Genomic DNA, 24,922 nt, shown 5'->3' with positions numbered 1-24,922 from the left:
GCATTCTCTCTCTCTCTCTCTCTTTTTTTTTTTAGACAAGTCTTGCTCTGTTTCCTAGGAGTGCAGTGGTATGATCTCGGCTGATTGCAACCTTCACCTCCCGGGTTCAAGCGATTCTCCTGCCTCAGCCTCCTGAGTAGATGGGATTACAGGTGTATGCCACCACACCCAGCTAATTTTTGTATTTTTAGTAGGGACAGGGTTTCACCATGTTGACCAGGCTGGTCTCGAACTTCTGACCTCAAGTGATCCACCTGCCTCAGCCTCTCAGAGTGCTGGGATTACAGGCGTGGACCACCACATCCCGCCCCAGATTTCCTTTTTAATGATTTAATTCTGGTATTAATTTTTAAGAAGCTCTAGATGATATTGATACTACAAGTCGAAAAACCACAGTTTGAGTGGCAAGTTCTAGAGTAGTGGTTCTCAAAGTATGGCTGGTGAACAAGCATTGCCTGGGAACTTGCTAGAAATGTAAATTATCGGTCCCTACTTCACACCCAGGGGCCAGCAACCTGTTTTAACAAGTTCTCCAGCTGGTGCTGATGCATGGTTACGGTGAGAACCGCTGCTCCACAGGAAACTTTCTATCAGTTGGTTGCATTCTCTTAATTTGGGGCTCAGTGCCTCCCTAGGTATTGCTGTGTGAGGAACTACTACTTTCTCTGACCTTGCTTGCACTCTGTGTCTAGTGCCAGTTCCTCCCTGGACAGCTCCTATGAGAGCAGGCTATATCCATTTCACATGCTCTTTCAAGGGCCTGCTAGACTGTGGTTGATTATTCAATGAATACAGTAGTTGCCCCTATACTTATCCTGGTACTTTGCACTTTCCAGCAGCATGTGAAATCCAACCTCAGTTCAAAGAGACATAAGGGAATGACAGTAGCAATGTAATAGGCACTGATTTTAAGATAAAGGTATAATTTGTGTATGTTTCCTAGAGGCTTGTGGGAATGTAAGCATTAGGCAATATTGTTTTTATAATGCGTTTTCAGTGACATTTATCTGAAAGCTAAGCTTCATCTGTTATTTTTGATTCACTGTTCTCTGACCACTAGTCCCTTTCTCCTGAGGAAGAGGCATATAAAAGACACGTACACATTTTTGCATGTTTCATGAAGTTGGTTCCAAGTAATGAGTAGCCAACAGAAGCTAACATAAAAGTGGGAATTTGGCCAGGTGCAGTGGCTCATGCCTGTAATCCCAGTGTCACACAATCCTTACGGTGTTGCTTTTCCAGCCGGAAACCTCTGTGGCTGGTGGCACCTTTGCCTGAGTTTTGGTCGGGCTGCTGGGCTTGTTCCACCACTTGGCCCTGCACACTGTACTCAGCTCACGCTACTGGCCTGGATCCCATGCCTTCCAAGCACAAGCCAGGCACAGAGAGGAAAGGGGTGTGTGAGCAAGCATGGGGTCCAGCCACTGCATACAGCCAGGTGTGCCAGCTGTGGCGGGATGGGCAGCTCTAGGCATTGGCACAGGCACTAGCTCTGTGCGAGGCTGCAGCTGGACCAGGCGTACTGCAAATGGCTTCCACTGCAGTCACCAAGAAACGTGGTGCCTGGAAGCTTGGAAATGCCAGGAACTGCAGAGCCCCAAAGAGAGTGTCACAGCCCTGGCTCAGGGAGCCCCTAGGTCTGGACTCCCCAAAGGGCTGCAGCTCTTCTCTCCTTTTTATCACCTGCAGTGTTGCGAATGGTGGGGGATGGGGGTGTGCTTCAGCACTGTTTGTGTTATAGCTCTTTCAGTCCCACCATTTGGTGGGTCCCAAGCTCTTGTCCCATGTTCAGGAAGAGTGAGGTACATGGACAGCTGGAGAGTGAGCAAGGTGGTGAGGAGCTTCATTGAGTGACAGAACAGCTCTCAGGAGACCCAAAGTGGGTAGCTCCATTCTGCAGGCAGGTCATCCTGACGAGTATCCAGCTCTCAGCAGAGAGGAGACCTGTAGTGGGTAGCTCCCTTCTGCAGGCAGGTCATCCCAACGAGTCAAGGAGGCCCAAACTTGGTAGCTCCTTCCTGCAGCTGGTAGTCCTAACGTCTGTGTGAGTCTGACCGAGTCTGGTGTTTTTATGGGCTCAGAAGGGAGGAAGTGTGTGCTGATCGGGTCATGGGCAAGCCTGGAAAAAGCACCATAAGTTCTCACTCTGGGCTGCGTACTCCACCCGGAACTAGCAGACCAGCCTCCGGGCTTCCGGCCATTCCTGGCTTGAAGGTGGGGTTTCACTGGGGACCTGCTCCTTTCCGCCCAGGAAACTGTCTGCCTCCTGCCATCAACATGCCATCCATGGTGTCCAGGTTTTTCATCTTGGGGGCCACTGGCAGGCCCACACTGAGCTGCCCTCAGCCCTCCCAGCCTCCCTCCTGTGCTCATTGATGCCCAAAGTCTGGAGAAGCCCGAGGTGGCAGGGGGCTGGTGTGTCAGCACCACCCTGAGCATGTGCACACCCAGCCAGGTTGCGATAGCACCTGGGCTCAGCCACAACTTTGCTCTGCACTGGAGCAGGTGCTGGGAGCTGGAAGAGGTCAGGGAGCAGGAAGCAGGTACTTCCCAGCCTGTAGGGGCAAGGGCTTCCTGGGCTCCTGAGAGTGCAGGGATGCCCAGGTCCAGAGCAGCTGCAGCTGTGCCTGGGAGCGTGGGGCTCCCACCCTGCCAACTTGGTAGGGGGTGGGGCTCCCACCAGCCTCGCAAAGCACGCAACCCAGGCCCTGCCTCCCTGTTGCAGCCAGCATCTTCACAGTGGCTCCTCCAGATGGGCCACCACTGCTATCACCACTTTAGGAGGCGAGTCATGAGGATCACTTGAGCCCAGGAGTTCAAGACCAGCCTGGGCAACATGGCAAAAGCCTGTTTCTACAAAACAAATGCAAAATGTAGCTGGTTGCACTGTTGCATGCTTGTAGTCCCAACTACTTGAGAGACTGAGGCGGGAAGATTGCTGAGTCCAGGAGGTCAGGGCTGCAGTGAACCATGATTGCACTACTGCACTCCAGCCTGGGTAACAGATCGAGACCCTGTCTGAAAGAAGGAAAAAAGGGCCTGATGTGATGGGTTATGCCCCATAATCTTAGCACTCTGGGAGGCCGAGGCAGGAGGATTGCTTGAGCCCAGGAGTTGAAGACCAGCCTGGGCAACATGGTAAAACTCTGTATCTACAAAATATACAAAATTAACCCAGTATGGTGGCCCACGCCTGTGCTCCCAGCTACTTGGGAGGCTGAGGTGGGAGGTTTGCTTGAACCCAGGTGGGGAGGTTGCAGTGAGCTGAGATCATGCCACTGCACTCCAGCCTGGGTCACAGAACAAGATCCTGTCTCAAAAAAAAAAAGAGCAAAGGAAAGAAAGGGGAAATTACTTTCTGGATGTTAGGGTGCCCTTTTTTTTCTTTTTTTAGACGGAGTCTTGCTCTGTCACCCAGGCTGGAGTGCAGTGGCACCATCTTGGCTCACTGCAACCTCCGCCTCCTGGGTTCATGCCATTCTCCTGCCTCAACCTTCCGAGTAGCTGGGACTACAGGCACCCGCCACCATGCCCGGCTAATTTTTTGTATTTTTAGTAGAGACAGGATTTCACCATGTTAGCCAGGATGGTCTTGATCTCGTGACCTTGTGATCCGCCTGCCTCAGCCTCCCAAAGTGCTAGGATTACAGGTGTGAGCCACCGCTCCTGGCCTAGGGTGCCACTTATAATCCAAGGTCTGTCAGACATGATAATGCCTCTGGGCCTCAACATGGATGAGAACTATGAAGCGTTTGGAACCTCTTTGTCAGAAGTATGCTGGTAAATGTTTAATAACCAGCCTGGTGGAGGGAAGGGGCAGCGCTGTTTGAGTGCTTTTTCAATTTCCATGGTGTAAATACTCCCACCGTGAGGGGTTTCAAGCTACCAACAGTTTCAGAACTGGCTCAAAAATCCCTAAAATTTAACCATCTGCTCTCCAAGCTGGTAGCAGCTGGCTACAGCAGATTGCTGCATTCTTTCAGTGTTTCTTGCCTCTTCTTCCCTTTGCATAACTACTTTATTCTTTTTTTTCCTGCACGCTGACTTTTGCTACTCCCATTTGTGTTTAACAATGGCACTAAAACCTAGTCAATTCCAGTATTTCAGAACATCTTATAATTCTGGACACATTCCATCAGACCTTCAGCATGTTAAAAATCACAAAAGTCCTTGGCAAAAGGCCAGTGTGAAAATTTGGAAAGGTCTGTAGTTTGTCTTTAGGTTGTTGGTGAATGTGAGGACTCAGGTGATTTAAAAGGAGGTTCAGTCACCATTTGTAGGCGGGAGGAACCTGTGTAATCAGAGTTACTATTTCCTGAACACTGTAGTAAGACATGCTTTGCACATATTATTTCATTTAACTCTCACAGTAACCCAATGAAGTAGGTCTCCTCCCTTTGAGAGGTGAGGACACTGGAGCTTAGGAGGGTTGAAGGAGTTGTCCAAGGCCCCAGAGCTAGAAGGTGGCTAAGCCAGGGATCCCAGGGCCTGCTAACCTCAGAGAGGCCACTCCTGTATGTAGTGGAGCACATTTTACTTCACCTGTCAATGACGCAGGAATTTCGGGACACTGAGAGATGGAGATAAGTCAAAAAGTTTCACACGCTCTTTCCCTGGATCACCTTCACATCCATCACCTGTGTTATCACTCGTCTTAGTCCATTTGGGCTGCTATAACAAACATACCATAGCCTAGGGGGTTTAAACTACACAAATGTATTTTTCACATTCCTAGAGACTGGGAAATCTGAGATCAAGGCACCGGCAGACCCAGTGTCTGGGGAGAGCCTGCTTGCTGGTTTGCAGACGGCCATCTTCCCCTGTATCCTCACATGGCAGAGAACAGAGAAAGAAGACACGTTCTGGTGTCTCTTCTTTTAAGGGCACTAATCCCATCATGGTGCCTCCACCCCTCATGACCTCTTCACCTCCCAAAGGCCCCTTGTACCATACCATCACACTGGGGATGAGGCTTAACATATGAATTTTTGGGGAAACCAGGGGGACAAGCAATCACTTCATAGCATTACCTTCCTGCTTCTAGCCCTCTGGCTGAAGGCTGGGAATTTCCAATTTCCAAAAGGTCCTGACCTCAGAAGGGCCTGGCAGACTGCTTGATTGTGGGGAGGAGGGAAGATTATTTGCACCTGAGTCCTATAAGAATACTAGGCCCACCTTTCTAAGGGGGCTGTGTTGCCTATTTTTATTACTTTTCCCAAGTCAGTGATTATATATCCATGGCAAATCTAGTTTTACCTGATTTGAGATAGAAAAGGACAGGGGTCTCCTAATCCATGGAGGCACAGATGTTGAAAAGATAAGCAGAGTTTCTAAACAAAGGGGCTTTAAGCAGGAGAAGTACAGGTGTGACCCATCTTTCTCAGTGAGATGTGTTAACTTTTCAGGAACGGGCAGGGTGAGCTTGACATACCTGTGAGAAGGTCATGGGCTCCCAAGGAAAGATTTTCCTATAAAACTAGGAATTGAATTCAGGAGCATCTAATTCCCAGGCCCAGAACAAGCTGGACAAAGCACACACTTTGGAAGAATTCGAACTGCCCAGAAGATAGATGTTACAGTGGGACTCTAACCTTGGCCCATTGAGTTTCTTCCCCTTCCCTGTCTTGGTCCTGCCCAGGCAGAGGGGTAGCAGCCAAAGTGAAATTAGGCATGGGGCCAGAGAGCACTGCTCTCTTCTGGAATCACATGAATCTGCCCCATGTAGGAGGTGAGACTGTTGGGAATGGCTTTAACATAGGCCTCTGGATGCCGTGTGACTTGCGGCCCCAGGTCTCTCTGGCATCTCTTCTGCACCCAGTGACATGGGATTCATCTGCATTTCTCAGTTGCAGAGGGCAAGGGTGTAACCCTGGTGTTATTCACAGCCCATGTACTATGGAGCAGTTGGCCCTGTCCTCATGGCATGGTAGGAAGACCAGGTGGGAATAATCAGGTGGGACAAAGGGGATCTCTGACCCACGGTCCTGGCACAAGGGATAGGAGGGTGAAATCAGAATTAGGTCTGTGGATAGTGCTGAGGTCCTGTTGCCAACTCTGCCAGAGGACATCAAAGTCAGCATGGGAGGGCAAGTGCAAGTGTAGGGCCTCAGTGTGGAATGCACACAGGCAGAACATCAGAAGAGTACACTGGAAATCAAAAAAGATAAGTCATAAGCTCCGAAGACAGGGCTGTTACAGCTGGCTGTGTATTCACATGCTCCTAGCACATGTTTGCACGGGCAAGTTGGGGCCCTGCAAAGGCCCTGGGAACAGGATTCTGCCTGGAATGTCTGTGTGAGGCATTGTGACCAGGGGGCTACCAGGGACCTGTGGAAGGGAGGAAGGAGGCCTTCGAGTGTGCACAACGTGGGGTTCTGAGAGGCACTCATAGCACCTTTGTTTGTTCCGGAGCCTCAAGATAAGATGAGTGCCTGCTTCTGTTCCTTCTCTTTGGAGAAGATGACATTGACCAAAGGAAAAGTCAGCTGAATTCAATCTTCTAGTGGGTTTATTCTTTTATCCCTCTCCTAAGGTTTTAGGGTTCAGCTTTGTAAATCACTGCCTTGTAACCGAGTCTTGCTACATAAGCTTAAAATGAGAAATGTCAGATGAATTGTCATGTAATTATTTGACCATAAACATAAGCCTGTTATAAAAATCAGCCTATAGATTAGTTGTATTAGCTTTTCTTCTCCCTGGCAGCACAGTGAAATATCCCTTTAGGAAGCATCAAATTAGATAAATTTGAATAGGTTTTACTTCTCAAGTTGAAAATTCACCAAGAACTGGCTTGTACCACCATTGTAGTAGCACCATTGCCCAGGTTCTAAGACTCCTGTGTTCCTGCCACCTGAATTATAATTTGAATGAACAGATGAATAAATGGACACTTCCTGAGTACATGGCATGTACCTTCCTCTTTCATAACAGCCAGAGAGGGAAGTAGTATTGTTTTCAATCTGCAGATGAGAAAAATCAAGGTTTGGAAAGGTCACATTACTTAAGATCTTAATGCCAGTGAGTAGCAAAGCCATAGCTAGAAGCTGGGTCCATTTATCTCTGAGTCATATGTTTCTCTGCCACAGTATTCTACCTCCAGAAATTTACTGACCACTTTCCTGGTCACAAGCACTAGCACTGCATATTTTCATGGATGTTATCTCATAAACCTACTCTTACAACAACTAAATGATGTGGGCATTCATTTTATAGATGACATAAAACTGAAGTTCAAAATATATAACCTGCCCAAGGTCACACAGAGGGCAGTACTGTGCAAGAGAAAATGAGGAAGAAGCAAAAGCGGGAACCCCTGATAAACCCATCAGATCTTGTGAGTCTTATTCACTATCACGAGAATAGCACAGGAAAGACCGGACCCCCTGATTCAGTTACCTCCTTTTGGGTCCCTCCCACAAGAAGTGAGAATTCTGGGAGATGTAATTTGAGATTTGGGTGGGGACATAGCCAAACCATATCAGTGCACTCTTTAAAGGGTTTATTAATTGGAAAGGCTAGGGGGAGATGGATGTCTCACTTCAAAGGGAATACATATTCTTTTGATGACTGAAGCTGTAAGCCATACCAATAGACGTAGGCTGATAGGCAGGAGGAGAAATATGTAGAAAAGGCTGATTATGTCCCAACCAGCTGCCCATTCCTAATAAGGTCTCTGAGACAGAGACAGGACAACGTCCTCTCTGGACACAGGATAATGTCTGGCATTTGAACACTTCTAATAAGTAAGCAAAATATCTGGTGTAGAATAATAGAGATCAAGGCCAGACTTGGCCTTGATTTCCTTTTGCCCAGGTTAGAGTCAGGAGGGAGTACCTGCCACAGAGAGGTGGTTTTGTAAGGGCTAGAGCTGAGGTGGCCAGCTCTGTGGGAGACACAGTCAGAAGAGGGGAAGACACACAGGTGCCTTCCAAGAGGGAGAAGACACTGGGTTCCTGACTCTCCTGTGTCGAAGGGAAATGACCAAACACAGAAAACACCCCTATGATTTTTTCTTTCTTTCTTTCTTTCTTTTTTTTTTTGAGACAGGGTCTCACTCTGATGCCCAGATTGGAGTGTGGTGGCATGATCATGGCTCACTGCAGCCTCAACCTGCTTGGCTTAAGCGATCGTACCACCTCAGCCTTCCAAGTAGCTGAGACTGCCAGTGTGTCCCGCCATGCCTGGCTAATTAAAAAAAATTTTTTTTGAGGAAGAGGTCTCGCTATGTTGCCTAGGCTGGTCTTGAACTCCTGAGCTCAAGCAATCCTGCCACTCCCAAAGTGCTAGGATTATAGGCATGAACCACTGCACCTGGCCACCCCATATGGTTTTTTAAGCAAACATGTGAGAAGTGTATTCTGAGATACAGTGCAGTTAATCAGTTTGCTTATTGTTCTGCAGACTTAACATGTTTACACATGTTGGCATGCTTCATAACTCGACCTTGCCCAGTCTTTGGTTACTCTAGTAACAATCCTGTGGTATGAAATGACCGAAGTATGGTTCTGGTTTCCTTCCTGCAGGCTTGGTTTAGAAAGAGGGGAAACAGCTAAAGAAGCCTTAGATGTCATTGTCTCCTTGTTGGAAGAACATGGACAAGGTGGGAATTACTATGAAGATGCAAACTCCTGCCACAGCTTCCAAAGTGCATATCTGATTGTGGATCGTGATGAAGCCTGGGTGCTCGAGACCATAGGGAAGTACTGGGCTGCCGAGAAAGTCACAGGTGAGCGGGTGTGGATGATGGAGAGTTCTGAGGACAGGGAAGGCCACAGAGATGGGGTGGCCTGCACGTACAGTGTCAGACCTGGAAGAAAGACGTGCCGTTGCAGGTCCTCTCTGTGTGGGACTGTCATGCTTTGGCATGCCTCTCATTTCTGGGAACTTCCAAGAAGAGAATCTGGAGTCTCCTGAACCTGGAGTGAAGCAGTCTCTTAACATTTCGTATTTTCTGTTTGCTTTCTGAGAAGAACCTGCTTTTGACTACCAGGAATTCCATGACTTAAACCATTACTCTATTAATTGGCCAAGAGAATGGTGACTCTTCTTATGTAATAGGTCAACAAGTCCCTTCACTGGACAGTAGCTCCTTGTCACCCCCAACCCTGTAGATCTTTGTGCTTGGCATGTTCCTCTAAAATAGGAGTTTAGATCTGTGTGAGGACCAGTATATGCCACTCTGGGATTTCTTTGTGAGTGAAGTTCATTTCTCTCACAGTGAGACAGTGTTTCTAGAAGAGCAGAGGACTAGATGATCCACCCAGAAGAATTTAGTGCCCATAAATTTGCTGCTCTGTGGCCCCTGCAGCATCTTGCTTCTAACACAGCCCTGGGGAAGTAAGTGTTAGGGGTGGGAGTGGTAGTTTTGTATCCCCACCTCAGCATCCTCATTTCTGGACAGGATGAGATCCCAGAATGGGTTAAAGGGCTTCGAAGCAAAGTAAGTAGTCCTAAGAGGGAATTTTGGCCCGAGCAGCTCCTTGGGACTGGGTGGTGACCATGTGATGTGTGCACTGCCATTCTTCCCTCCTGTGCTAATGGTGGAGTAGTAGGTCACGACACTTCTCTTTCGTTGAACCTATTCTTGGCCTATGTATTTTTCTTAACTAAATTTACCAGGAAGTCTCTTCCAAGTAATCCAAAATGATGTTGGGGATGAAACTTGTGTGCCATCCCTATCTTAGGGGTGAGTTGAACCAAATTTGACCTGAGTTAGAAGCGGAAGATCTACCACAGTAGACGGGAATCAAGCCTGTTTTCTGTGCACAAAGTTAGTCCAGTGATCAGGGCTTCTCTGGATGATGGGTACGTTGTACTCTATACAAAATTGCCCCAGTGAGGCAGTGAAATCTAGACTGTGGCTTCCTGGCCAAGCTGTATGAAGGCTGTGTCTGTCTGGAGGCGGGGGTGGCCTCTTTCTATCTCAAAAGGGTGTAGAATGGGCTAGTGGTGTCCGTCAGCAATCACGGAGAGTTTCTCCACCTCATATGCCCAGCATGTACCCACCTACCAGTGTGTGTGCCTACTTGCCCAGCTCTTACAGTAGTTCTAGAACTAAGACAGCCAGTGCAGCCCACCAGGTCTCCAACTCTCCTACAATGCAGGAACTTAAAACTCCTTGATAAAAAGCCCTCCTAAGATGAAGTCTTACTATTGAATGCTTCCATCAAGAGTGCTAGTAATCCATGCTTCAAAGCAGTCATATTGCTTTTAAGTTGAACCTAACACTTTTTGATCTATGACTGCGTTTCAAAAGCTGAGCGTCTCTTCAAAATGTAGCTTAAAAAATTACACAAAATGAATGCTTCCATTAGTTAACTAAATATTTAAATAAAAAAGAACCCCAGCCATTTCTTGGACTTATTGATTTCATGTCGTCTGATCCCAGCAGCAGTGTGATGGATTGCAGTAAGATTTAATGCACTCCGTCTCCCAAACGCTAACATTCTTAAAAGCAAATGTCTACTATAAATCTGCCCACTAGGAAACTAATATCTGTAGAGTTGCTTACAAGAGTATTTTTTTAAATAACTTAGTATGAATGATGTCAAAATCACTTGTTTAGGCCAAAACTGGTTTTTATTTTTAATTGTTTATAATTGTACTTTTATGGTCCTCTCTGAAAAGATAAATGACAAAGGACCAATGCCTACCAGCCAGGAATGCTTATTTCAGAAGTGTAAATCAGTGAAGCAAAACATACTGAAAGAACTTAGTCCAGCACTGATCCTGCCTCTAGGAACTGGTTTTCAGGCAATGATGGCTTTCCTGTAGCTTGTAGTTTATGTTCTTTATCTCACTTCATTCTCCAAGAATCCCTGGAAGCAGCAAATAGGAATGGCCCTTTTAAGCTAGCACTGATAACTTCCTAGTGTTTGTGCCCTAGACAGCATCTTGAAGGTGGAAGGCTGAGTTGTCCTGTGTGCATTTGCAGCTCAGGCTTCGAAGAAGACATAGCAAGCCAGCCAGCTGGTAGGAGAGTTTCTGGTCTAAGCCCTCATTCATCAAAGTGAAATGTACTCAGAATGCAGGCATTTCTAATTCTAGATTTATTTAGTCACACTTCTATTTTTATAAGAAAAAATTTCCCATAGATTTTTCAAACACATACACACATGCATGCACACACTTTATCTCACACACTCACAGACACGTGTGCACACACACACCCAGACATATGTATATTCATGAATATATTCAATTATTTTAAAACAATTTGTTGTCATTGCCACTATGATTTTCTAAATGTTGATACCTGAAAAAAAAGTTGAATGAAGTATTCGATTTGTATTTTTTAAAAAAACCATATAGATTTGGCCAAGGAGTAGGGGTGTAAAGTGTTTTTCCAGGTGAAAAGAAATCAGACCAGGGAGGGGGCTTTCTATAGATGCGATAGAGCATTGCTGTAGAGGAACAGCATCTCTATTATAGAGGACTCCCTTATGGATTGCTAAGTCTTGTTAGCTCAGTACCTCTTTCAAAGGACCTGTCCCTTTTTTTGTGTGTAACTAATGAATGCTTGGGGCTTATTTAGCCAAAATGAAGAGCCTTACATATTTCCTGTTGATTATGCTTTTAAGATGGGTTAAGTGACTGTTGCTCATTTAAAATGTGATAATGCCCAGTCAAGACTGGTCAGACCTTTTAGGAGGTCTCCTAGAAAGAGACTCAATGATTGTCTGTTTCTCTCTTCAAAAATTAAATGGATTCCTCCCTGTAGTTAAAGTCATTGTTTCAGGAAAAGGATTCCCTATACATTTCCATTTGTTGATTAAGTCTTTATAAGTATATTTTTAACTTATGGGGCTTTGCACTCTCTGCAGAGGGAGTGAGGTGCATTTGCAATCGGCTTTCGCTCACCACTAAGATGGATGCAGAGCATCCGGAACTCAGGAGTTATGCTCAGAGCCAAGGTTGGTGGACGGGAGAGGGCGAGTTCAATTTTTCCGAAGTCTTTTCTCCAGTTGAGGATCATCTAGACTGCGGTGCTGGCAAAGACAGCTTAGAAAAACAAGAAGGTGAGTTAGTCTCTCCCTCACGATTCTCCTTCTCATACCCTTTCTCTTGCAGCTGTTTCTGAGAACTCGTCTGAACTTAGAAGGGTAAACAAAAAGGAACACAGAATAGCCCTTGTATGTAAAGACCAACTTGTGCTAAAAGTCCCTGATGTGCAGGCAAGAAAACAACTTGTATTTATTTTTACATGGTGCTTCCTCATCCCTGGAGGTTTCCTTCTCCTACCCGTGTTATTCTCCTTTAATCTCTGATGTCATTGTGTTGCCTTTTGTAATACTTACTGCAGCCATCCTCATACATCAGTAATTATATATTTGACTCATCTTTCCCTGCCCCGCTAGCCTGCTGGGACTTGAGGGCAGAGGTGTTGTCTCTTACTCATCTTAGGGTCCCTTTTTGATGCCTGTATAGTTTTTTGTTCCATGGATACTTGATGAGTTGAATTGTTGCCACTCTGTCTGCCAACTAATTACTAACTTATTTTATTTATTTATTTATTTGTTTGTTTATTGAGACAGGGTGTCACTCTGTTGCACAGTCTCGGCTCACTGCAGCCTCCACCTCCTGAACTCAAGCGATCCTCCCTCAGCTGCACCCCTGCTGCCATCCCAATAGCTGGGACTACAAACATATGCCACCATTTATGGCTAATTTTTTTTTTTTGTAGAGACAGGGTCTCATTTTGTTGCCCAGGCTGGTCTGACACTCCTGGGCTCAAGAGATTTGCCTGCCTTGGCCTCCCAAAGTGCTGGGATTACAGGCCTAAGCCACCACACCCAGCCCCTAGTTATTAACTTAAATCAGAATCCATATTTAGGTATATGTGGCGACTAGATAGCTTCTTACTTTTGTGCCTATGTGGAAATCCTTCCAGAAAACCCACAACAGTCATTCTATATTTGTTGGTGATGCTTGTATTTTATAAGGCGAAGTTTTGGATCATTTAGAACAGGGGTCAGCAAACTATGACCTGTTGGCAGCTGCCTGTTTTAAAAACAAAATTTTATTGGACTGTAGCCACACCCATTTATTTATATATTGTTTGGGGCTGCTTTCTCACTATAATGGTAGAGTTGAGCAGGTGCAACAGGAAAGTTTCAATGGAAATTGTATGGCCCATAAATCTAAAATATTTACTGTCAGGCCAGGTGCATGCTTGTAATCACAGTACTTTGGGGAGGCTGAGGCAGAGGATCACTTGAGGCTAGGAGTTCAGTTTAAGACCAGCCTGGGTAACTTAGCAAGACCTCATCTCTCCAAAGAAATAAAATTAGCCAGATGTGGTGATGTGGGCCTATAGTTCCAGCTCTTCAGGGGGCTGAGGTGGGAAGATTTTTTAAGCCCAGGAGTTCAAGGCTGTGGTGAGGTATGATTGCACCACCTCACTCCAGCATGGGTGACAGAGTGAGACCCTGTCTCTTTTTAAAAAAAAACAAAAAAGAAGGAAAATGTTTCCTGACTCTTAATCTAGAACACTTTAGGACTTTTGCTATAGCACTTATGTAATATATTCTGGGTAGGAAGGTAAGAAAATACTCACTTTTAAACAGGAGCTTTTAAAAAAGTCAAAATTTTTTTAATTAAAAAAAAACTAGCTTGGTGAAAGATATTAAATAATGTTGCCAAAACATCAACTCTAAATCTGATAAAGCCTTTAGGTCTAGCTACTAATTTACAGGAAATACAGAGGATAGAGGAACAAATACGCTATTTAATATAATAATTGCCGAGACCAGCTTGGTTGGGGAGACCCTAACCCAGTGGCGCTAGAGGAATTAAAGACACACACACAGAAGTGTAGAGGTGTGGAGTGGGAAATCAGGGGTCTCACAGCCTTCAGAGATGAGAGCCTTGAACATAGATTTACCCATGTATTTACTGACAGCAAGCCAGTGATAAGCATTGTTTCTATAGGTTATAGACTAACTAAAAGTATTCCTTACGGGAAACAAAGGGATGGGCCGAAATAAAGGGATGGGTCTGGCTAGTTATCTGCAGCAGGAGCATGTCCTTAAGACACAGATTGCTCATGCTATTGTTTGTGGTTTAAGAACACCTTTAAGCGGTTTTCCACCCTGGGTGGGCCAGGTGTTCCTTGCCCTGATTCCGTTAAACCCACAACCTTCCAGCATGGGCATCATGGCCATCATGAACATGTCACAGTGCTGCAGAGATTTTGTTTATGGCCAGTTTTGGGGCCAGTTTATGGCCAGATTTCGGGGTCCCTGTTCCCAACAAATAATGCCATGAGGATGCCATCTGCAAAGCTTACACTGTGCGAAACTACAGGAAAGATGACTCTGACAACTAAGATGCAAGCTGAGTGGGTGCGGTGGTTCACGCCCGCAATCCCAGCACTTTGGGAGGCCCATGGAGAGTGGATCACTTGAGGCCAGGAGTTCAAGAGCAGCCTGGTCAACATGGTGAAACCCCATCTCTACCAAAAAAATACAAAAATTAGCTGGGCGTGGTGGTGCATGCCTGTAGTCCCAGCTACCAGGGAGGCTGAGGTGGGCGAATCACTTGAATCTGGGAGGCGGAGGATGCAGTGAGCCAAGATTGCGCCACTGCACTCCAGCCTGGGGGACAGAACGAGACTCCATCTCAAAAAAAAAAGATGCAAGGGGAAAAAACAAGAGGCAGAGACGTTTCCAATTCTCATTGGTTCCAATTCAAATCAATAGGCTCATTTATAAGACAATGAGGAAATCTGAACATTGGACAGTTGAAGCAAACAAGGATTTGTTGTTAATATTTCTAGGTATGACATGTAAGTAGAGATTTATAAAGAGGATGTGAATGTGCCAACAAACCTCTCCGTGTGATGCTTCAATTCCATCGTGGTGAACACAGACTGAAATAGTGTTTTAACAAATTATAACCCAGGGGAAGATGTAGAAATGGGATCTGATGTAATCAAGGATTTGTTTATCCATTTATCTGTGGTCACAGCCAACAGTCCTAATGGCTCTGGATATTCTAAATGCCTCTCTGTGCATATATTTCCCTCCGCAGAGAGGACATTCTCCAAATAGAGTATTGACTCTGACCAGCAAGAGTTTATGGGAGCGAGTTTGGTGGACTGTGCGTAGTAGATTGTATGTACTTTCTTGTGGATATCTATTGAGTTATTGTACTGGTTGAGGTACAGCTAAATGCTGTAACAAAGACACCCCAAATTAACGTAGCTTAAAGAAAATAGTAGGTTATTTCTCTCCCATGTTATAGTTCAGGTATATACGGCCAGTCCAGGGCTGGTTACTGTGACTCAACACAGGAATTCCATTTGTGGTCCGCTTGTTTGCATCTCCTAGTTGGCAGGAAGGGAGAAAATAAAAACAAAAGGCAAACATACCTTGTTTATAGATGTGATGAGGAATTGCACACATTGTTTCTGCTTACCTCCTGTTGATCAACATTTATCACATGGCCACACATGGTCACAAGGGAAGTGGGGAAATAGACTGTAGTTTGGTAGTTACAGTCCCAGATGTAATTTCAGAGTTTTTATTACTAAAAAGAGAATGCAGTGAATGGATTTTAGTTAGTGGCCCGCCACACCACAGTTTTGTGTTATAGCTACTCTTTTTTGTTTGTTTGTTTTTTGAGATGGAGTCTCACTCTGTCGCCCAGGCTGGAGTGCAGCGACGCGATCTCAGCTCACTGCAAACTCTGCCTCCCAGGTTCACGCCATTCTCCTGCCTCAGCTTCCCAAGTAGCTGGGACTACAGGCGCATGCCACCACCCCTGGCTTTTTTTTTTTGTATTTTTAGTAGAGACGGGGTTTCACCGTGTTATCCAGGATGGTCGCGATCTCCTGACCTCGTGATCCGCCCGCCTCGGCCTCCAAAGTGCTGGGGTTACAGGCGTGAGCCACCGCGCCCGGCCTATATCTACTCTTTCCATTTGTCTGTCTTTTGTGTTTTTGCAGAAAGCATCACGGTGCAGACTATGATGAACACCTTACGGGACAAAGCCAGCGGAGTGTGCATAGACTCTGAGTCTTTCCTCACCACAGCCAGTGGAGTGTCTGTCCTGCCACAGAATAGAAGCTTTCCATGCATTCACTACTTCACTGGAACCCCTGATCCTTCCAGGTTTGTCCGAGGCCTGGTCACGTAGGCAGAACATAAGTGCTTCCCTTGAAAGCTCATTCAGCAAGTGCATAGTAAGCGCCTGACCATGTCCTCCCCTTCGATAGCAAAGTCACGTTTTTCAGTCAGCCTCAGTGTGGGCAGTGTAGCACCAAGGGCTTTGATTAAGTGAATTCCTTGGTTTTAGTCACATAGTATTTATGACAGTCAGGGAATCTAGTAGTTCTTTTAAATTTATTAGGTTGGTGCAAAAGTAATTGTGGTGCTTACCATTACTTTTGCACCAACCTAATACCAAATATTTACTGAGTATATATCATGGGCCAAGCATTGTGTGGTACATGAGGGATACAGAAATGAACAAAACACAGCGAGACAGAGAGATGTGGGAATGCTCATGATTTATCAAAACAACCAGTTCCTGTGAGTTAGAGAATAAAACAGTTCGGAGGCAATACAGATTGAAGCAACTTCAAGTGTACTGGCCCCTTCTTTAAGACATTGTGTTTTAGGGGATTGCTTTCTGCCCATGTGCTTCAGCAAAAAGGCAGCATTACACAGGGATGAAGAACGCAGCCTCTAGAATGACCTGCCAGGATTTTGAATCCTACCTTTGCCACGTAGTAGCTGAATAAGTTATTTCACCTCTCTAAGCTTCAGTTTCTGTATTTGTACAATGGGGATAATATCAGCCCCTACCTTTACATGCTTGTTGGGAGGATTAAATGAGATAATCCAAGTCAATACATAGTAGATTTAACGATCATTTATGAAGACGATCTCTGATCTCCCAGGCAGACAGCAGCCCCTCTCCCCAGGAACATTCTGTCATGTATATCAGGAATCATATCATCAGTAGCTTAGAACCAGCCATCCAGTGGTTTCTAAATCTGTTCATTGCTAGAATCACTTGGAGGAGTTTTCAAAAAATACAGGTTCCTTGACTGAAACCTATCGTATCAGAATCTTTGAGGTGGACCTAGGAATCTGTCAGGTAAGTCTGATCCTCAGCCTAGAAGGCTCTAGAAGGCTGCCCATTCCAGTAGGTTCTCTGGTGTTTTTTGGGGTGTTCCATTGGCTGAACATCATTATCAGTGTCTGAAAGTCAGCTTTTAAAGTTTGAATCTGTTTCCAAGGTATTTGCTGGTATTAAATTTCATTCCTTTTGCAGCTGAAAATATTTATTCTCCTTTTACTGTTTCAGGAATATAAGACAGTGATTGCATCTAGCTAGGGACTGGTTCTTAGATGACTCAGAGGAAAAGTGAAGCACCTCTTGTGACACTTTGGCCTCATTTTTTAAACTACTGCCAATATCAATAGATGTTTCTAACCAGATCTGACTGCGGAACTCAGTATTAGCTGTTCTTGGTTTTTCATTCACTCGTTCATTCAACAAACGCTAAGCACCTACTGTGTACCAAATATTGTGTCTGTTGTGTACCATGGATGAAGTGTGTACAAGGAAAGTGGTGGCACAAATGAGATGATGAAGGGGAAAACTTCACAGAGGAAGGAGCTCTTGAGCACTGGGCGTTGTGAGAAGAGTAGGGGTTCTTTAGGTAAAAAGCAGGAACAACAGTCTGGGTGGAGAGGACGGCACATGCAAAGGCAGAGAGGCATGAAACCACATGACCACGGGCTAGAGCCGTGCATCCTCCTATAGGTGATGCTGGTCACTAGGTGACTATTGCTCCTCTACCCCCAGCCCCTCTGTGAAACAAGCCCACCACCCTCCCGTGGCACCCGTCAGCCTTTATCAGTGAGCCTCAACTGCTCTACGCCGCTCCTGGCAGCCTCTCAGGAGGCTCCTCCTGTTTGAATCCAGTTGCTATTCCCTTGATTTTCTCTCCCAGTTCTGAATCTTTGGCTCCATGGCCATACCTTCTACCCACTTTTTATCCCACCAGATTTGGGGCTCCGTCTTCCCTTTGTGTCTGGGCCTCCCTCCTCCTGGACTGTGACCTAGCTTGCTCCCCTAATGCTGGTGGCTCAGTAGCCCCTTGTGAGGATCCTACTGGATGACAGGGGTACATATGGACATTTGGAGTTCTATTTTCAAGTGTCTGGAATGCTCTGCGAAGTATTTGGGCATGGCTTTTTAGGGAACAGGACCCTTTCAAAGAGTGGGTTGAGCTGAACCAACTCCTATTGTCCCTGATGTCTCAGATACTGGCTCTCACTGTGCTCAGGAGACAGGGCCTTGTGAGCCCAGGACACCAACGTAAAGGAACTCCACTTCCTAGGCTGAAGGACATGGCCTAATCCAGTTATAAAAATGGCTGGGCCATAGCCTTCTGATAGTTAAAATGAAAAATTTTAAGTACTTTTAAAAGAAAATTATAAAAGGTTAAGTTAATTTAAAAGACTTTGTATTATAGAAGATTAAGACCCTTCTGGAAGACATTCATTGTTATCTTCCATGGTAAAAGAGCTGCATTTCCTACTGTCACTGTAGAACTGTCATAGGTTGTTATTCTTTCTATTCAACCTTTCAGTTGTTTCTCTGTAACTGGGCTTGCTCGACTTACTGTCTTTTGTCAGCAAGAAACATAATTACCTTTTCTTAGGTTTTTAGGCAAGAAAATTAGGGAGATTTTGGCTTTTGTTAATGCTAAAAATGTTAGAAATCGTTTCATAGTAGCAGACTTGGAAAAGAACAGCACTTTAGTCTTTATCCCTCCCAGTTAATGTTAAAACCAAAAAACGTGATCTTACTGCCGTTTGTTCTGCCTGCCTGAACACTTGTCTGTCCTTTTCTCACCATATTAATTATAGATCTTTTACTTGAAATAACTTGCACTCACATCATCTTTTCCCCTCCCTCCCTCCCTCCTCCTACTATGTGCTAGGTACTATGTAAGGTTGAGAGGTGGAAGGAAATGCTAAAGTCAGAGTTTGAATGCTTGAGGGAGATGCAGAAGTTCTTCCCTTAATTATATTGAGAAGGCAGATTCCATCACATCAACATGTGTGCCACAGTCATTCAAAGAGTGACACTGATTGGCTTTAGTATACTGGTTCTGACTTTTGGAAACCATTTCCTAGGAAGCCAGCACTTGTTAAAGCTTCATTGATGTGAAGAATTGGAGAGGGGAGGAGTAGCGAGGTACCTTAGCATTGTGAGAGAGTGTAAAATTCGGAGTCTTACAGTGTGCTGGAGCCACGGAAAGCTGATTGTGAAGAGAACCTCTCTTCCCAACTCCACATTTGGTGATGTCATTGGCCCCTTGAAATGGGCCACAGTGGGGGTATTTACACTACAGAAATTGGCAAATGCCATAAAACTGAGCTATTTTTTTTAGAGATATAGTTGTTAGACCAGTAAACCACTGAGAGGTCCCCACAGGCAGGAAAATACACAAATAAATACTCAAGATACAGGCCAGGTACGGCCGCTCACGCCTGTAATCCCAGCACTTTGGGAGGTCAAGGTGGGTGGATCGCTTGAGGTCAGGAGTTCCAGACCAGCCTGGCCAACATGGCGAAACCCTGTCTCTACTAAAAAAAATACAAAAATTAGCCAGGCGTGGTGGTGCATGCCTGTAATCCCAGCTACTCTGGAGGCTGAGGCAGGAGAATCACTTGAACCTGGGAGGCAAAGGTTGCAGTGAGCTGAGATTGAGCCACTGCACTCCAGCCTGCATGACAGAGTGAGACTCTGTCTCAAAAAATAAAATAAAATAAATAAGATACAGGATGGGTAAACCAGAAGGGGCAGAGAATGTAGAAGTTCTAGGAAAATAGGGTGTCTGAGCTACTTTAACTACTGGCAGGGTGCTGGAGAGATGCCAGAGACATTCCCCTCTACCCCACCTCCTTACTTGTGTGTCTCTGTGTCTTTTGTTTCCTCCTCTTCTCTCAGTGTACTAATCTTTTTTTTTTTTGAGATGGAATCTCACTCTGTTACCTAGGCTGGAGTGCAGTGGCGTGATCTCGGCTCACTGCAACCTCCACCTCCTGGGTTCCAACGATTCTCCTTCCTCAGCCTCCTGAGTAGTTGGGACTACAGGCACGTGCCACCACACCCGGCTAATTTTTTATTTTTAGTAGAGACGGGGTTTCACCATGTTGGCCAGGCTGGTCTCGAAGTCCTGACCTCAGATGATCTGCCTGCCTCCACCTCCCAAAGTGCTGGGCCAGTGTACTAATCTTGAGAAGTTAAATTGGCTTGGGCAAGATATTACCATCTAGATAATTCAAATGTCAGAAACAGCTTTTTGTTACTGGAGCAAACATTGTGAGCCTTGGTCAGCATGACTCATGCAGCCTTTGGAGCCACGTGGGGCACAGCCTGCACAGATAGACAGAGCCGAAGGCCCTAGGCAACATGGTGCCTACCCCTCCAATTCCCTTCTGAATTCTTCCAACACCAGCTGTCTCCTCTCTCTGTCCTACACGTCTGACTTTTCAAAACCTCCCAGAGCCGCTGAATCCAGCCCACCATCCTTAAGGCTGTTCAGTGCTTCAAAAGTACTGGCTCTCTTTCCCTTTAAAATGGAAACTCCCTTCATGGATTAGTTCTGCTCTCAGCCAGGTATGACTTTAAAAGTTTTTTTTTGTTTGTTTTAATTTTTGTGGGTACATAAAAGGTGTATATGTTTATGGGAGCCAGGTGTGACTTTGACTCTATGATTAAAGTGGCTCACAGTAAAGCTGGAATAAACATAGATGAACCACTCTGAGGGGCACCTGCGTTTTTGAGAGAAACTTGGTATTGCAGGTTTATTTGAGATTGGTTCAAATTTGAGCAGCTTCCTCTGAACAGGGATTTATGTATTGTTCTTTCTGTGCTAACTCTCCTCAGTAGATTTGCCAGGAACTCCAGGTCACAGGAGCAGCCTGGTTTGTTGCTTGGAGAGTTTCTGCATCTTCAGTAAGAGCAGAGCCATGTTTGAGGACAACACTGTTGGCTAGCCACTGATATTAAATTCTAAATTCTAAAGCACGAAAAGTATTTTATTTTTCTGCAGCAGTATAAGGTGTATGGAAAAACTAACAGAAGAATATAAGAGTGAGAGGTAGTGGGGAAAACTGACCTTGCATTTAGATCTGAATTTATGTCTAGATCTGCCACTTAGTAGGAATGTGATTTTGGACAAAGCACTTAGCTTCTGTGAGCCTCAGTCATCTCATATGTAAAATGGGACAGAAATGTTTGCCCTTCTTTGTTCACTGCTGTATCCCTAGTACCTAGAACAGCATCTGGTACTCAGCCAGGGCTCAACACATATTTGCTGAATGAATGAATGAATGAATGAATGAATGAATAAGAGTACCATGAGAATTGAATGCAGATGCTTTGAGAATTATGCTGTGCTATGAAATGTTAGAGATTTTCATGGTAATGTTGCTGTTCTTCCAAAATGAGAAAACAAATGATTGGAAAATAGTTTTTTTTGCATTGGCATGCTGCATCCCTCACAAGGCTTTAGAGGGAAAAATGGACAGATGAGGTAATGGTGTATCCAGTGGAGTATGTTTCTTGGCTCTGCCTCAAATTGTCACTCAAGGCTAAAATTCTGCAGATCTCTGCAATGGAGTTTGGATGCCCACGCTGTGCGTTGTGTCATGGGACTGTGTGCCTCAGCCCTTAGATTTGTCTTCATGAGAGCTGGATGCTGGGGGAGGCTTCCTTTAGTGTTGCTCATGGTCTCATTGATTTAACTGTCCCTCACAAGGTCCCTTTAAAGTAGCTCGGCCAGCTTTGAACCTCCTCATGAACTGGCTGCTGGGCTGTGCCTTGCCATTGGAAGCACTTTGTGCTTTTGGGCCCATCGTCTTGTATTCCTGTCACACCACACCACAGAAGTCTGAGTGACTGGGGCAAATTCCCAACCCAGGGTTTGGTGACTTTTCTGAAGGTTGGTCTGAGAGTCAGCCCTGAGGACAGAGGCAGAATCAGCCTTCTGGAACCTTCTCAGGTGTGTTCTGCATCCAAGCTATCCACGGGACACTCGGGGGCATCCCATGCATGTGATGAAATGGGCCTCATCCTGGTCAGGTGGGCTGGACACGGTTGGGTGTATCTGCTAATTGTAGGTAGTGGAGACAGTTGGGTGTGTCTGTTAATGGGCTTATGTTCATTCAAGTAGCATTTAAGAAGCTACCGTCTGTGGCTCACCTGTGGGAAAATGTCAGAGTATCTCCTTATCTATTTGGAATTCTAAATGTGATTTTCTGTAAAGATTGGTAAGAAATCAAAATGTTTGGGAACCACTGACTTATCCCCATTCCCCTTTTCTGGGTACATAGACACAAATGATGAAACCTGAATTATAGATAATTTCCACATCCTGGTTTAAACAAATATTAATATTAAATTATTATCAGCAATAATTTTTGTTAATATTTTATGTAATTATTATTTTTTAGATAACCTTATTTATTAGTTATATAACTTATTCAATCTCAAAAAAGCTTTTAACCACCTCAATACATTTAGGCTTTATATTTTTTATTAGTTGAGTATACTAAGCTTTGAAAAAATATTTGGAGAGCTTTGGCTGCTTTAGAATATTTTGGGAACCTCCTCATATTTATTATGTATTCTTTTTAAACTAAAATGGATAGATGAGAGGGACAAACTTATGGTATCTCTTCTCTTAGAAAAGCACCAGACACCCTCATTGATTAACCTCTCCATTCCAGTGAGCTTAGGGTGGGTTTAAAGTTACATCACATAGAGCATTCTGAGTTTTTACTATGCGTTTATCCTATATTGAATACAGAAGACCCTGACTGTGGTTAGCATGAGCTTACTGAAGCTGGCATCACAAGTTTACAAGCTTCATGACAGAAATAGAAATAAACGAGTTGTAGAAGCTAGAAGGGACTGTTGAGATCACTGTAGTCAGATGAGAGCCAGAGAGGGAAAACATGGACCCACAGTGGGTCAGACGCAAAGCGGGGACTCACACCCCCGTTCCAAGTCCCAGCCCAGTTCCCTGCCCTGCTCTGTGGGAGGTAGCTCCGCCCAGCGGTGCTGCCAGGCTGTCCTCTTCCCTCACTTCTTGGCATGGCTCTCCTAAGGGGTCCTGTGTCAGAAGAGTCCTGAGATGCGCAGTAAGGGAAGCACTGAGGTTTTAGAAGTGAAATGGCAGGTTTCCTGATGAAGATACTGCTCCCACTTGGGTTTGGAGTGGGCTTTGGAGTGGCATGGGGATTGAATGAAGTAGCATTGCATGGGGCCTGCTCAGTAGGCTCCGCCGGAGGGCATGGTCGCAGTTCCCTTGGCTGCCAGGTGTTGAACCTGCCCCAGTCCCACCGTGAAGCCTACCAGCCCAGGTGGGAGTCTTGGCTCTGCCCAGTTCTGCCCAGCGCAGAGCCCTGGAGCTGAGAAGATGTGAACCGAGCTGACTCTGGGCTGCTGGGTGGGAGCCCTGGACCTGTCTACCACTGAAGGGTCTCTGTGCCAGCGAAAGAGGCTGATGCTGCTGATGTGACGTGCGCTGACTTCCCAGGAAACCCCAAGTGCTGTTTGGCCCTGAAGGGTAGGACGCCTGTCTGTAGTGAGACAGTCCTGCTGTCAGAGCCCAGAGGTAGCCTGGAGACAGCTGGTTGTGGATGGCTAGGCGTGCTCTCTCCTCGCCCTCCTCCTCCCCACTGCTCCATTGCAGCGAGCCCTCCATCTGCAGCCCTTTTGCAGAATCAACTGACTCACCAGTTAAAGAATTCAATTTCATATAGTAAAAATTGGTTTAAACAGTTTTAGGTTTTGCAGTAATTCCTTTTTCATATTCAACAGCCATTCATTCAACACTCAGTAGAGGGGTAGAGCAATCATCTATTTTCAAGGGGCTGTAGGAAGTGGAAGTGTGTGTTCCTTCTGTGCAAGGGTAGCTCCCCTATGTCTTTGTGGGGGGGCTTCTTTTGATGATGGCTGGGGAGGGTAGGTTCTTGGCAGGGCTTGACTTTGAGCAGGTGGGCGCAGCCTGGCATGCCTTGTGCTTCCCAGTGGATCGGAGATGGGCCCAGTCTCCAATTATATTTGCGTCATCTATAGAGAACAGCAGAGTACCTGACACTAGTCCTCAACTAGTACCACTCAGTTCACCAGCTTGGGGTACGAAGGTCTCACTGCTTTTAATACTCAAATTAAATTAGTCTGGGCCCCAATTTTGCATATTGTGATCAGTGTCTTTCTTTTCTTACTGGAGACTCCTGTCCCATGGCAACATCAGGAAGCTAACCTAAGAGGGTACTTCTCATTACTGTTGTGTCTTTAGTAGTGCTCTTCAGACTGGGATATGTTATGAATCCGCAGGGATCTTGTTAACATTGCAGATTCTGATTCAGCAGGACAGGGTGGGGCCTGAGGTTCTGCAGCCGATACTGTTGCTGCAAGTCCGAGGACAAAATTGGGTAGCAAGGGTTATTGGCTCCCAGTCCTTTTCAGGTCATGGCATACCTGAAAATAGTTTTTCTTTGTCTGTTTGTTTGTTTTTGAGACAAAGTCTCGCTCAGTCACCCAGGCCGGAGTGCGATGGCATGATCTTGGCTCACTGCAACCTCTGCCTCCTGGGTTCCAGCGACTCTTCCACCTCAACCTCCTGAGTAGCTGGGATTATAGGAGCACTCCACCACATCCGGCTAATTTTTTTTTATTTTTAGTAGAAACGGGGTTTTACCATGTTGGCCAGGCTGGGCTCGAACTCCTGACCTCAAGTGATCCACCTGCCCCAGCCTCCCAAAATGCTGGGATTACAGGTGTGAGCCACCATACCTTGCCCATACCTGAAAATATTAATACCTGTGTGCCATACTGGCAAGGCTGCCCTGGCTTCCTCAAGCCCCAGATGCCCCAGGGCTGA

At 45.6% G+C, this 24,922-nt stretch overlaps 1 protein-coding gene across 5 annotated transcripts in view; it reads left to right on the top strand.

The window, feature by feature from the left end:
- Nucleotides 1-24,922, top strand: part of SCRN1 (secernin 1) — a 69,019-nt gene that overhangs the window by 36,411 nt on the left and 7,686 nt on the right. For all 5 annotated transcript variants that reach the window (XM_055347264.1, XM_019031049.4, XM_063708439.1 and 2 more), the window contains 3 exons: nucleotides 8,523-8,725; nucleotides 11,823-12,017; nucleotides 15,947-16,112. In XM_055347264.1, coding sequence (XP_055203239.1) covers nucleotides 8,523-8,725; nucleotides 11,823-12,017; nucleotides 15,947-16,112 — 564 coding nt within the window. The remainder of the gene's footprint in view (nucleotides 1-8,522; nucleotides 8,726-11,822; nucleotides 12,018-15,946; nucleotides 16,113-24,922) is intronic.

Source organism: Gorilla gorilla, chromosome 6 (assembly GCF_029281585.2).
Source record: "Gorilla gorilla gorilla isolate KB3781 chromosome 6, NHGRI_mGorGor1-v2.1_pri, whole genome shotgun sequence".
Taxonomy (NCBI): domain Eukaryota; kingdom Metazoa; phylum Chordata; class Mammalia; order Primates; family Hominidae; genus Gorilla; species Gorilla gorilla.
This window is presented reverse-complemented; position numbering and strand designations above follow the sequence as displayed.